Source organism: Heloderma suspectum, chromosome 1, assembly GCF_057233095.1.
Source record: "Heloderma suspectum isolate Gila_16-S chromosome 1, 16-S_ref, whole genome shotgun sequence".
In the NCBI taxonomy this organism is placed as follows: Eukaryota; Metazoa; Chordata; class Lepidosauria; order Squamata; family Helodermatidae; genus Heloderma; species Heloderma suspectum.
This window is the reverse complement of record NC_139458.1, coordinates 222,288,074-222,302,324: the sequence shown is the minus strand read 5'-3', so window position 1 is coordinate 222,302,324 and position 14,251 is coordinate 222,288,074. Positions and strand designations below refer to the sequence as shown.

General features: G+C 39.9%; 1 protein-coding gene across 3 annotated transcripts in view; it reads right to left on the bottom strand.

Annotated features, from left to right (window-relative positions):
• AGAP1 (ArfGAP with GTPase domain, ankyrin repeat and PH domain 1) overlaps positions 1–14,251 on the bottom strand; it is a 544,363-nt gene that overhangs the window by 475,401 nt on the left and 54,711 nt on the right. For all 3 annotated transcript variants that reach the window (XM_084820148.1, XM_084820158.1, XM_084820167.1), the window contains exons 2-3: positions 8,285–8,343; positions 2,894–2,981 (exon numbers count right to left, since the gene is read on the bottom strand). In XM_084820148.1, coding sequence (XP_084676274.1) covers positions 2,894–2,981; positions 8,285–8,343 — 147 coding nt within the window. The remainder of the gene's footprint in view (positions 1–2,893; positions 2,982–8,284; positions 8,344–14,251) is intronic.

The window sequence follows — 14,251 nt, the reverse complement described above, 5'->3', positions numbered from 1 at the left end:
GCAGAGAAGAAACAAAACAGAAATGTCTAAGGCAGGGCATTAGCCAGCGTGGAAGCAATTAATCTTTCACGATGGAGACATCTATATTTGACAAATCTGCTATCTATAGGACTGATGTCATGTGACATTAAATAAGCCCTCAGATAGATCTTCTGTGTAAAGGATTATTAACATTTTTTCGATAGCAGAAAGACTCAAAATCACACGCAACTGGAAATCCAATCAGGAACTCTTGTTCAAGAACTGGAAGGAAAGTCTTTCCGGAATTGGCACTTATGGAAAAACTGACCAAGTATTCAAGACCAGCAAAATCAGCTTACCACAGATTACTTTTATGATGTTTGGAGCAGATCTATAAAATAGAGAATACCTCCAATCTCCCCATACTCATGGAAAATGCAGAAAGAAATTTTAAGAAAATTACATGCATGTTCCTGTATAAACAAACTTTTCAAACTTCAAAAAATATGTAGTGCAAGATATGTCAATTATACCTGCTTAGTTATAACATTCAAATGTAAAACTAGAGTTGTAGCCAATTATGTCATTGGGGACTTCCCGAGCAGATTTGGGGGGGGGGGAACATGGGGTGAAGAGAGGATGGGGAAGTCCCATTGTGCGAGTAGACTTTTGCTCATGCGATGTTGGCTCCAAGTCTGAGTTTTTGTTTTTTGAAAAAGTGTATTTTTAAAAAGGTAAGTCCTCAAATGTATACAATAGTCTTATAAAACATGAACTCCTGATATAACCTTCATGATCCAAGTTGGTTTTTAATCCCTTTATGGTTCATATTATGAGCAAACCAAGGTAATAGTGCTTCAAATCTACTGAAAAAATTGGGGGGCGTGGGGTGCGCGAAATCAGCCCGTTGAAGAAAAAGAGGCAGAAAAGCTGACAAGATCGTTAATAAATATGGGTTTGCCCCTGGATTTCTGCCTTGTTTTCAGACTAATAAAGAAGGAAATAGCACACTTAATACAAAGCTCAAACCTCTGTTGTGGGGATGAAGGTTTATGTCCAATAAGACTCAACATATAAGCTGTATCATGGCTGATCATTTCGTAAAACACCCATAATGCACCATTTAATCTGTTCAGATTTTCTGCCAACAGTGGAAAGCACTATGCCTACCGCCTTGCACACCTACTTTTATCAGCAAGCTTCACCTAAAGTGCTACATATCGTAATCATGTTCTTTAGTATACACTTTTTTGGTGGGGAGAAGGGAAGTGGGGTGTCTACTGCAAACGGAAATTTGCGACACTGTCCAGTTGCAGCAGCTTTGTCAAGGACTATGCCATAGAGCATTGCAGACAGCACAGTGCAAACTTGTCTACCAGTTTTACTCAATGCTTCTCCTATACCCTAATTCCCAAAAGCTCCTCAGAATTCATACATAATGAGGTGCTTTTTCCAGACTGAGCTCATATATCAATACATTTCTCTCACTCAATAGTTTCTAAACACATCACTTTGGGACTTTCATTTCAGAAGGCAAAAAAGAACGGTAAAGAGTGCATATACTGATGTGACCATGGAACAATTATCTAAATAGAAATTTCAGTCCTAACATGAAACAATTAATCAACAGTTATCTATATTTGAACAGGCACACCTAATAAAGGGGTGGCAGCATTACCTTTAAGAGCCTCTAAAATTCCCCATTCTACTGCCAGCTCAGGTCTGCAATGCAGCTCAACTGAGAAGAGGTGCTTGGCTTGAGCAAAGACCTTGAATGTGGAGTACACTACATTCTTCTCTAATATAATCGTAACCTAACTGTTAACATTAGATCCTTTAAAATGTAGTTAAATTGTCAGGGATCTCCTGTTATACTGGATTTGGCCTTGGTTTGAAACCAAATGCTATTTGTGAATTCCCTGAATAACTATTGTTAGCACACAGGATTAGAGAGCACCCTAAGAATAGTTAATTTCAAACAGATGTTGTTACAGACACATGAATCTACACATGACTTGCTAAGAGACATCTACAGCATGTGACAACAGTGAGATGTGTTCTTAACTTAAAAGGCGTACAAAAATGGTACACAAAACAAGGGAGAAACTAGTACAAAAGCTTTGCTTCTTCTCTTCAAAACAAGTGCTGCTATGAAGAGGACATATAGTTACCTGCATCCATATCTGCAAAGAATGGAACAGCCAGTAAGGAAAAGAAGGAACCAGAAATTCAGTGTCTCAGTTGGATTTAAAAATTCATAAGGAGAACAAATAAAAATAATCAGGATATTAATTTTAATGACTGCTACCTTAATTAGATGCTACTGTGATTCATACTCAAATCTATACCCTATTCATTCATCTGAATTTTAACAAAAAATCTTACAAAGCTTTTCAGTTTCACATCAGTGTTTTTACAACATTATTGTTATAACCCTTTCTAAAAATGAGCATAATAATAAAGGAAACAGGTTACATGCAAGTTATCTTCCAGAGGTCTTCAGTTGATATGACACATCAAGGAACAAAAATACGAATACTACAGTGCTTAGGCCTGCAAAAGTGTAATTACAGCTGGTACTGATATTCTTACGAGTAGTCTAGAGGCAAATTCTGCAATCAGATAAAGAATGTTGCATGCATGGGTGAAGAATTCACAAGTAAAACTAGAGTGGTTGGGAGAGGGGTGGGGAAGAAGAAATTGCATTTGGTTAGCTTTTAGACCGCTTGTGGAAAGATGCACTCTTACCAGTTTGCTCCCTTCAAGAATATGTGCAGGTAAGCATTTGCATTTTTACTTTCTATTCACTTCTATCTAACATTATGTCCTGTGTAACTGATTTTGTATGCTAATACTGCACAACTGATTACTGCTAAAAAGCAGCATAAGGTTTAAGAACAGCATGCTTCCAATGGTCCATCAGTCACTGTACCTTCTGGTGACTCCTCCTGGACATATGTCCCAGTCAGATATCGATGTACAAGGGCAGATTTACCGCTAGCTAAATTTCCCACAATTCCCTGTGGAGATAAAAATGAATATTAATTTTTACTTAAGTTTTACATTCTTACAAATAAGAAGTTTATTCTTATTGAATGAAATTGCAAACAGAAATAAATAAAAACCACCCCAGGACAAGCACATTACTTCTAATGTTAGATTAATACTGAATTCAAAGATACTTAAATCAAAACATACAAAAAGAAAAATGAAATTTCTCTTTCAAATACTCTGATCCCAGACAGCTTAAGGCTTTATGGGTCAAAAAGAGAACTTTGCATTGTGACTAGAAGCAAACTGATTGTCAGTGAAGGTCTTTTAAGATTTCTACCATTTCAGAATGCTAGTTCCATCAAGGAAAAATAAAAATATCCAGCCATGCCCTATATGACTGTTTTACTCATTATTTTTATATGCTATTTAATCTCTCACAGTTCAGAGTAACAGTTTGAAATATTAAGAACTTGAGTGTTGAACAGTGCCTGGACAGCTTATAAACAAAAAAGAAATCCACCTCAGTCTGGCATGCCCTCCATCGCCCTTTTACCCTGGTATCCCTACTGACTCAAATTAACAAGAAAATTGGCCCACCTTCTGAAACACTACTTCAGAGTGACTTATTTGTTTTTATTCATCCAATGTATTAGTCTCCCTATGACAAATTGTTTTCAGGTTGAATTACAACTAACCACAAACAAAATCTAATAAGATTCACATACAAAGGATCAAAATAAAAAACACACATCACAATAGAAAAATTAATTTAAAACCAGAGACTAAAATATAGCAGGCAACAAACACTATGAAAATCTTAAAACAGAGTAAAAATTACTTTAAACTACAATCAAGCGGCAAACATATGCAACGATTTTAAAAGGCTGTGAGAATAGAAAGGAAGTACGAAAAGGCATTAGGATAGGTACAAGGCAGACTTCCCCTTTTCGTACATCTCAGCACCTTTAGAGCTTAGGCTAATCATCCAAGCTACTTTAAATCCTCCCTTAACCTCATCTTGTCTTTACTGGCTCACTCACTTAAGTCAAAGGGGATGGAAAAGAAGCTCACCAGAGTGAGGAGAAGCAGTCACTATTGAGTCCTTAGAGACTTTTGTGGAATCCTGCATTTGAGCACTTTTCTCATTCCATACATTGACAAAATGGGTAATCCACTGCTTATTTATTTATCAAAATATGTCTATACTATCTTTCAGCCCTAAACATTTTGCTTAAATGGGGTACGCACACTGAATTTAAAGAAATGCCCACTTCACTGTACTACGCTGAGAAATATTCAGATGCCTTTCTTTTCTATATTCCATAGATCCATATGAAATATACATTCTGGTAGTGGAAGCATCTGATTTTGAGTTGAAGTGTGATTTTGAAGTTTCATACTTATTTCTATCCTTTATATAAAAAGCATCCTCTTTCCACTCCAGTTCTTTCTACTTTCATGGCTGTATATACTCTGCACTGAAGAAATCAACATTCCATATTAGGGGACTCAAATTCTGTACCCACAACAAAATTGGCACCTATTTTGTACTGTTGCATCCCACTTCCACTGGATCTTAATATTTTGTTTCGCTGACAACCCTTTCCCAACCCATTCCCATACACATACAAGGTGCTGGATGTCCATCACTCTTCACTCACTCACCAGGAAATAGGTGAGGGCAGGTTATGCTGGTTTGCTAGGAAAGATGCTACATTTTGCACCACATATTCTCAAGGTTCTCTTCGCAGCACAACTGGCTAAAGAAATAATTATTAATGCTGAGAAGCTCAGTAAGCTAATGTCTGAACCATATTCCAAAGTTTTTCAATACTACAGCAAAAGTATAGATGTGTAAGAAGATACACACACATAGCGACTATAGTTTCCTTTCCATTAATAGGCTACTGCCTATAATTAACTAGACTTACAGATGCTGCAATGGCAGTTATAGTTAGCACTTTCTTCTATTCTTATAGACAGTAGCTCAGGGTGTGGTGCAGACATCTTAAGAGTTCCTTCCTCGAACAGCTATTTCTGGAGTAAAACCCTACAATTAGGCCTAAGATTAACAGAAGAGCCACTAAAAACAGTAACAATGAAGTTACACTCGATATTTGTTTACAAAGACAAGACAGTAGAAATAACCACCTGATAAATCGATTCTAACAACAGATTATACCAAAAAATAAACAGCAATACCTAAGAGAGGACCTTCTCCCTTACCAACCTGTCTGGTCACTGAGGCCATCGGAGGGCTTGTTCCTGGTGGTTCCACATGGACCTATGGCCTGACTGGAGTCCACCAGGAGAAGAGCCTTCAGTGTGGAGGCCCCCTTGCTTTAGAATTCCCTGCCTCTGGAGGTCAGGCAGGCACTAACACTGCGTTGTTTCCGGTGCCTCCTGAAAACAGCTCTTCCAGGAGGCATTGACCAGTTACAGTTTTTATTGGCATTGTGTTTTTAAACAACTATAATTTTAATGTGGTGTTTTATCTTTTTATGCTCTTACTGTTTTATCTTTTGTGTTTACTGCTCCAACATCTGTTCTAGATACAGAGCGGTATATAAACATTGTAAATAAATAAATAAATTAGAAGAGGTCTTTAATGTGAAGAAGTTCAGAAATGTATAGGGTACTTCTTACAAGTAATATCAGAGAGTCAGGAGAAAAGCAAAGTCAAAAAGCCACCATTACTGAACAGTAATATCATATCATATCATAAATTACAGAAGCAAAAAAGGTAAAGGCAGTTCACCAAATGATCAAGCAGCATAAATTCTCACATGAATTTATGGCAACTTGTGAACCAATGCAAGGGCTACAATTAAAACATCTTAGCAGCAGGACAAGGCTGAAGTTGATTCCTAGTTCCACATTCAGCACAGGGCTTGGTGCTTTATTAATACATGCATATATTGGCATGCGGGCAACATGCTTGACAGTGACTTATGCATGCCCAGAGCCTTGGGGTGGACACAATGCCAGGGCCATCTCTAAGACACTGTCTTCTCGTGTATTTTGGTTGGGGTGGCCCAAGGCTTTTATTAAGCCCGAATATGGAAGTGAAGTTAATATTCCCCTGACCCTAAAATAAGCCTTCAAAACCTGAGAAAGAATATTCATATTACATGCTTTTAGGCAAATACAAGAGCCCCTTTACTTTTTTTTAATTAAGAAAAGGATTTTCATGCTGTTCAGCAGTATTTGTTATTATTTAAATTATTTAAAATATTTCTTGGCCACCTTCCAAGGCAGGAGCCCTCCCAAGGTGGCATACAACAATAAAACTCACATAATAAAAACCGATGCAGCAATAAAAACAGGGAAAAAACAATAAAAACAGCAAAAAAACAATAAAAACAGCAAACATTCTAAAAAACATCAACCATCATCATAAAATAAAACTTACAACAGATGATTTCAGGTATAACCCAGTCTGATAACACATAATCAGGAGAAGGCCAGGGTAAATTAGTAAGTTTTTAGGGCCTTCCTAACAGCCTACCGTGATGGGGCCTCACAGGCCTTTGATGGCAATTTATTCCAGAGGTATGGGGCCACTGTATGTGGAAAATGACACCATAAAGTGAAGAGGGCACAATGAATTGTAGTTTTGGGGGGGGGGGAACCTTATTCAGGGCCTGAATCATAAGACTGAAGCCACATTATTTTTATGATTGATAGGAAAATAGTGATGGCAACACATTTAGCTAAAAACGTAAACTGGAGAAAGCAAAATGGTTTGGTTTTTTTAAGAGCTAGTCTGCAGCAATGCACCCCTTCCTTCTTTTCCTCACTTGTATCTGTTTTTCATAAAGCTTATTCCCCTTTGACTCCTACTTTGACTTTAGTGCCTATCATTCCCTTTGCCTGGAACAGACTCAGCCCTCTGTATATACCTCTCAAGACCTATTTTAGCAAAGCCTTGTAAAATTAATTATAGCTTCATCTTACCTTCCTGAGCCCACCACCACTTGGCTCAAATACCCCCAAGCCTCACTACTTGTGGTCAATCCCCAAGCACTTTCCTCACATATTCAACAAACATGGTAAACTTTATGGGTAGGGAGCCTCTCAACTTTAATATTCCATACAGCCCATTGTTTGCAGGACATAAATATTTTAATAGTAAAGAGTCTTGGGGTCAGGAGTCAAAATGCTGTTCCTCTTTGATACCAGGATTAAGCTTTGATACCAGGATTAAATTACTTAGGGCGCAACCCTATTGCCGCTAAACAGTGGCTAGATGGCCATAGGATTTTTTGGTTTTCGGGAACCGACCTCAGAGCCAGTGCTCCAAGGTCAGTTCCCAGAAAACTACCTTCCCGCCACCTCCCCCACCACCTCATAGGCGGCATGGTTCGTCCCCAGCTCCGCACTCATAAGAGCAGTGTGGAGCGGGGGGAAAGGGGGTGTTCCTGGCGGAAGGTTGGGGCTGGTAGAAGGACCAGTACAATGCTTCTTATGAGCCATCCAGCCTCCTCTCTCCCCACCCCCCACACCGACCTTTTCTGGCTAGACAGCCAAAATTGTCCATCTAGCCACAAATGCAGGGTGGCTAGAGCACGGAGAAGAGCCCCTTGCATTGGATAGTCGGTCACCTCCAAGTTCGGAGGCAGCTGACTATCCCCATAGAATTGTGCCCTTAAATCTTTAAGTATCTGGTGGGCCTCTCCAGACTAGCTTGGCAAAATTAAACCCCCATTTTGAAGAGAAAATGATAAAAGACTTGGCTTTCAAGGAAAGTACTAGTAAAGACATGATTTAAAACTGCAGAGACAAACCAAACCTAACCCAAAACTTTTATTTCTTCCCTCAACTTATCCAAATTATTATTTGAAAGCTTTGGAGGCCTCCATAGAACAGAATGATGCAGAATAAAAGTTCAGCTAAAAGTCTGGTTCTGTGGTGCATTCACTGGCTTAGTCCTATGACTTCAGTACTCTGCCATTTTCAAAAGCTAGGGAGCAGGAGGCAGGATTAAGGCCAGCTACTGGACTGTAATCCACAACAGCAGGCTGAAGATGAACAGAATAAAGGATGGGAGAAGAGGACACAATTTTTCCCATACTGCAGTGCTCAGTCACTCTGTAGCCATTTACCTTTCCATTCTAACCTCTGACATAAAGGAAAATTTAGATTTATAGCACATTCCATATTGAAAGCTTGTGATACATACACCCAGTAGCTTGACTCAGCAAGGTCTCTCACAAACAGGTGGGATTTAATGATATTTTAATGGCTGAAAAAAAATAATTTATTCATCTGACGTATTAACATGCATTGAACCAAAGACATAAAAAATGAAAAGTGAGAGGTCACTTACCACTTTGAGTTCTGGAACAGATCGACTTAGTGTCCATTCCTGGCTATTTACAAAGGCATCTGTAAAATTGAACATTTTTTTTTAAAATATAGCATTTAAACAGTACACCATTACAGCACACCAAATTATTGCTACAGGTCACCTGCTAACATGAAAAAATATTATCTCTAGGTTGAATCCAGAGAAGCAAGAGCAGAATTCTGCTGGTATAATGGGGATTTCCCACCTTCTCCTCCCCACCTCATCCCCCTGTGCCTGCCAAAAATATATTTTCAAGGTTTGAGGGGTGGGTCAGAACAGTGTGGGATGAAGCATGGGCAGGGAGGGAATCATCATAACTGAGGAGCAACCCGTGCAAGAGGAAAGGCACTTCCGCTCATGCAAGGCATCTGTGGCTTCAACTCTATGAGTGAAGATGTACAGCAGTCTAATAAATACAATTATATCATGGCTGAATATGTAACAGCTGCAAGAACCTTATACATAAAAAACAAGCAAAGGCTCAGCTACTCAAGAAGACCTGAAGAGGTCTTCACAAAGTGAGAGAATGCTCCTAATGCTGCTACCACCACACTGGACAAAAGGAACTGAGCGGGAACAGCGGGAACCACACTCTTTGAGTGTGCACAGCAGCAATGGGGCAGGTTCCCACCAAATTTTCTTCTGCTCTAGAATGTTCCGAGCGAGGCTCTATGCAGGCGCAGAATCCCACGTGTGAGAGTCACAGAGACCATAAAGATGACTGTCAAGGCACCAAGTAGAACAGGGGCTGAAAAATCTCAGAGACCTAGATATCTGATGTCACACAGTTGTTTGCTGAAGGTGTTAGTGTCTAAGGGCGCAATCCTATGGCCGCTAGTCAGCAGCCAGATGGCCATAGGATAGGTCAGTTCCTGGAGAACTGACCCCGAGCCCTTCCCATGCTGCCTTGTAGGCAGCACGAATCAGCCCTGCGTTCCGCACTTGTAAGAGCAGCGCAGAGCGATGAAAACGGGGCATTCCTGGGGGCAGAGCGGGGAAGTTGGAAATCTGGTACAATATACTCTATGTGTCATCTGGCCACCGCTTCCCACGCTCTGAGGTCCCATGGCTAGAAAGCCGAAATCGGCTGTCTAGCCATGAAAGCAGGACTGGGGGAGCAAGGAGAAGATCTGCTCCTCACCACTCCTCCTGCCCTGCAATGGATAGGCAGTTGCCCATGGGGTCGGAGGCGACAGTCAATCTTGATAAGATTGCTCCCTCCATATTTTTTGTTGATGGCGTTTATAAAATACTCGGGACATGCCCTGAGAGAACCTGCAGGACTCCCACCCCTTGAGAAGTTTAGGAATTAGCTGCCTTTACCTTCTCTGCACTGGCTTCCTAGAGCTTTCTGAGCACGCACCCAATGAAATGGTTTTCATGGAAGCCTTGAAGATTATTTGCCTCCCTATCAGAGATCTGAGCTGGAAAATTTTCCACTTCTAAAAATGCATTGTTTCATAAAACAAATTACCACAATGAATGGACACAATACCAATCAAATTGGATAGATTCAGAGTTGCAATTCATTTTTTCATATGGCATCCTCTGGGAAGTATGCATGCATGTATAATAAATATAAATACATCCTTGCAAATTTAATATTAACAGTTTTCAGTCCCTTTTTTGTTTAAAATTTAAACGAAGTAGGGAAGTCTGTGTTACTGAGTTTTCATGCCTTTGAATATGAAATTCTACACCCACTTACCTGGGAGTAACCCCATTGAGCACAACAGCACTCACATTTGAATATACATATGTGCATAGGATTGTGCTGTTAAGCGGATTTTATTATTATTTTTTCCTAATCAAATGTTTCAGTTCAAGTATTTTTGACTACTGGAAATTCTTGAGATATTTTTACAGCACATAAAGTTAACATACACTTTTTAAGTTTGCTAATATACAAACACAGTACTGTCTGTCAGATACTAATCAATTTAGGGCAGATACTAATCAATTTAGGACACTGGACATTTTTCCAATTCAAACCTGTCCAGAAAGCCCATATCACTGCTCCCTATGCTCACTGATGATCTCTATGGATGGCTCAGGCGTGGTTTCTTGATGGAACCCTTCATACTAAAGTTGGAGTATGAATACTGGGGGTTGGAGGGCATTCCTGATGGCCAATCTCTAATTATGGAGCTACCTCTACCACAGAGATCCTAGAGAGCACTTTCTGGAAGATAACTCAAGATCTGCAAATATTTAGATGCCATAGTTGCAAAGACAATTTTTTGTGCAGAATTTTCAAATATTCTATATTTTACATTTTTTAAGCTTTGTTATAGTTTTTAAATGTTATCTGTCCTGGGCCATCTGGTAAAAGGCAGCTAAGAAGTCTAAATAAAGTTTGCATCAACATGCTAACAACATTTTTGTGCCAGCACTAACATTCCTGTGTATACCATCTGGTACAGTTGCATTATTGCAAACATTACTCTATCCCCTATTTAATTCAGATTGTGACCATAATACTAGTTCAGTTCTTAATCAACTGGCTATTTCAGTACATCTGGCATCTTCTTTGCTGTCGACATGGAACCTTCCTAATATTTTTGTTAAACTCATTTAGTCAACATATTATAACATTAAAGCACACCCTGAAGACAGAAACACTGGTATAGGGTTTTAAGTAGAAAGCTCTCTGATACTAAGCGCAGAATCCTATGGGACACACCCTAGGTACTTGTAAGCCTCCGAACTTGGAGGCTTACATGTATCCAATGCAGAGCAGGAGGTGTGTTGCGCCCCCCGCTCTGCATTTTAGCTTCCGGGAGCTTTCTGACATTTAGCCATTTTTGCCTATCCAGCAGAGGCTTTGGGGAAGGCGAGGGAAAGAGGCTAGGGCAGCCATAGGATATGCTGTATGGCTGCCTCCCCAGTGTCCTCCCCTCCCCTGGGAACTCCCCCTTTTCCCCATCTCCATGCTCTGTTTTCCGAGCACGGAAAGGTAGCCAGTGCAGTTCTCTCCATGCCAGGTACAAGGGGGAGTGGGAGGAGATGGGGAGAATGGTTTCCTGGCTCCTAGCTCAGAGCCCCGTCTCTGAACTCAAAGCCAAAAAACTGAAATATCCTATGTCCCCCAGGCGCTGTCTAGGGGACATAGGATTGCATCCCAATGGTAGCATATAGGCTATACTTCCAAAATATAATAATGTAATTTCTTCCAGTAGGCTTGGCATGCCAGTCAACTGACTTGTCTAATATTGTCAGATATTCCAAAAATGCTACTATGTAGATAGCAGCTTACTTTTTTATTTCATTATAGTGTCATTTGTTAGCAAGGCATGATAGAGGGCAGTTTGCTCTCTAGTTTTACAGTAGTCGGGGGCATAGGAAAGCTTCTTCCACTGTCTACGCGCTATAACATCTCCAAATAGCCATCAGTGGCAAAGTTGGTAGACTGCCACAGTAGACCCGGGGGGGGGGGGAGTAATCACTGAGATCCTCACTCAGCTATAAAGCTCATTAAGTGCCTCTAGGTTAGTGTCTTACCTACCTCAAAAACCTGTTGTGAAGATAAAATGGTGGAAGAATATGTATGTGCCCTGAGCTTCTTGAGGGAAGGTCAGAACAAAAATAAAATAAATAACGTAAAAATAATTGTAATGTATTAACATTACTGTGTCAAAATAACAGCCAATTTGGGTTTTTTAATTACCACAAATATCAAACCTTTTGATGACTATCTTCCTAGATTTTGCAATGTTGATGCGTTAAATACTTGACCATTATTTCACAATATTTCAGCAGTCCATTGATGAACCCTAGCTTCCTCATTTCTTTCCCCACTTCAGGTCTTCCACCTAGGTTTCCCCCTTAGCATGTCCCATCTTTTCCTCAGCACTCTCCCCTCAATCCAGGAATTCATTTCCTCTAGGCAGGTACTGTCATGCACATGTCTACACAAATGTTCACAACAATCATTTACCATTCCTCCATAATACAATGTCATGTAGCTTGTGAATAGGCAGAAGAACCCACCAAAAAAAAAACTCTGAACCACAAGTCACCCCATGGACTCTTCTGCTCCTTCCGCAGCATGCCACAAACCCGCACGCCACATATCATGTATTCTGTTTTTATTTGAGGAATGTATATGCCACCCTTCAGGGCAAAGACCTTCCCAAGGCAGCTTACAAAAAACCGGTTGAAACATAAAAATATAAAGTACATAAAAACACCCCACTTCCAAATATGTACACTTTAAGCACATAATAACTGGTAAACATCTAGTTCTGATGCAATGCTATGTCATCCTCACATGTCTATGTCCTGAATTTTAACAAATGTCTGAAGAAACTTAAGATACAATTAAGCAGTTTAACTTGCAAATCTTAGCTGCCTCCTTCTCCTGCATTTAACTTTGCTGTGGTTAGTTCTGACATCCAGCAATAACCTCTACCACTGCTTGTGCAAAACCTGGTGCAATTGAACCAGACAGTTACTGAAAAAACATTGGTTGCAATTCTGTACACATTTACCTGAAAGTAAGTCTCAATGATGGGACCTACTTCTGGGTAGTCATGCATAGAACAGTCCTGTTAGTGATCTACCTAAATTTAAATGTGTCAATCTAAATGTTTGTTACAGTATATAAATATTACAACACAAGAGGATGCAAAGATCCATCGCCCTTGAAATGAAGTGATGTCAGCACAGATTTTTAAACTTGCAGTTTGTACAGCATCCGCTGCACTTAAAATTCGTAAAGTGAGGACTTTTAGAAAGATGTCTCCTTAAGACAATATCTGGGAGCCGTACACTACAAGCAAATTCCACATACACAGTTGTGAAAGGCAACCTCTGTAAGCAACTGTAAAATGTCATTTATGGGAAAATTTACATGATACAGAAGTAAAAGGTACAGCTCAACTTAAAACTGAATTGGAACTGCATTACATTAGTGTTCCTTTGGACTCTGTAGTGCAGGTTTCTTGAGTTTCCGGCTAAGAGGGGGCTGGGACGTTTAACAGCTGCTTCTCATAACATGCCCATCATCAAAATAGTTCAAGAATTATAGCAAAATGTTTTTCCTCCCCATTGTTTTTATACATACTTTAAAGGATACCCTACTATGAAACAGAAACCCAGCTTTAAATATGTATCAAAATATCTAGTACGAAACTGAGTACTGAACAAGGAGACACAAGTATTCTAAATAGTACCAAAGTTAAAGGATTTGATTTGTTAAGCAGAATTGTCTAATTACCTCTCAGCAGAGTGACACATGCATAATTAGTATTCAACATTATCACTCAAATCCACGCTCTCTCCATGAAGCAAAATGTGAAGGCAGTTGGTTACAGCAATGTTGTGAGTGTGTGGGACAGGGGAAATCAGGAAGAGGCAAAGTTATTTCAGCTCTCTGTATGACTACACATCTTCAACCTATGGTGTATGTAATTATTTGCCTACAAAAGTAACAGAATATACTGTTGGATCTGCATATTCTATACTATATATTAATAGCAAGTTCATTCTCAGAGTGCTGATCATCTGCATCTCAGCATCATCCACACACAAACGGGAGATATCAGCAGGCTTGGGAGAATCCCAAGGTTTGCAGAAGTACAAAAGAACTTTTAAAAAAATCCTAAGGGGGAAGCATGCTCAAGGGCCACAGCGTGCACTGGGGGAGGGGGAGGCAGGGAGGGAGGAGAGAAAGGAAAACCCTGGAGAGTCTACATTACAAAACTGTATCAACTCTGCTATACAGCAGTGCCTCTCTGCACCCAGATTACATTAGGTCATTCCTCCCACATAAATATTCCCATCTTCATAATTACCAGCTGAAATATCTGACAAGCAAAGGGAACTTCACTAGCGCTTCCAGTACGATGGGATGCAGAGAGCATATCCACCAGCATGGTACTGCTGGTCAGTCTACATTAAGTGTTTTCTTACACGGCGCAAAAACATTCCCTGGGACATTTAGGA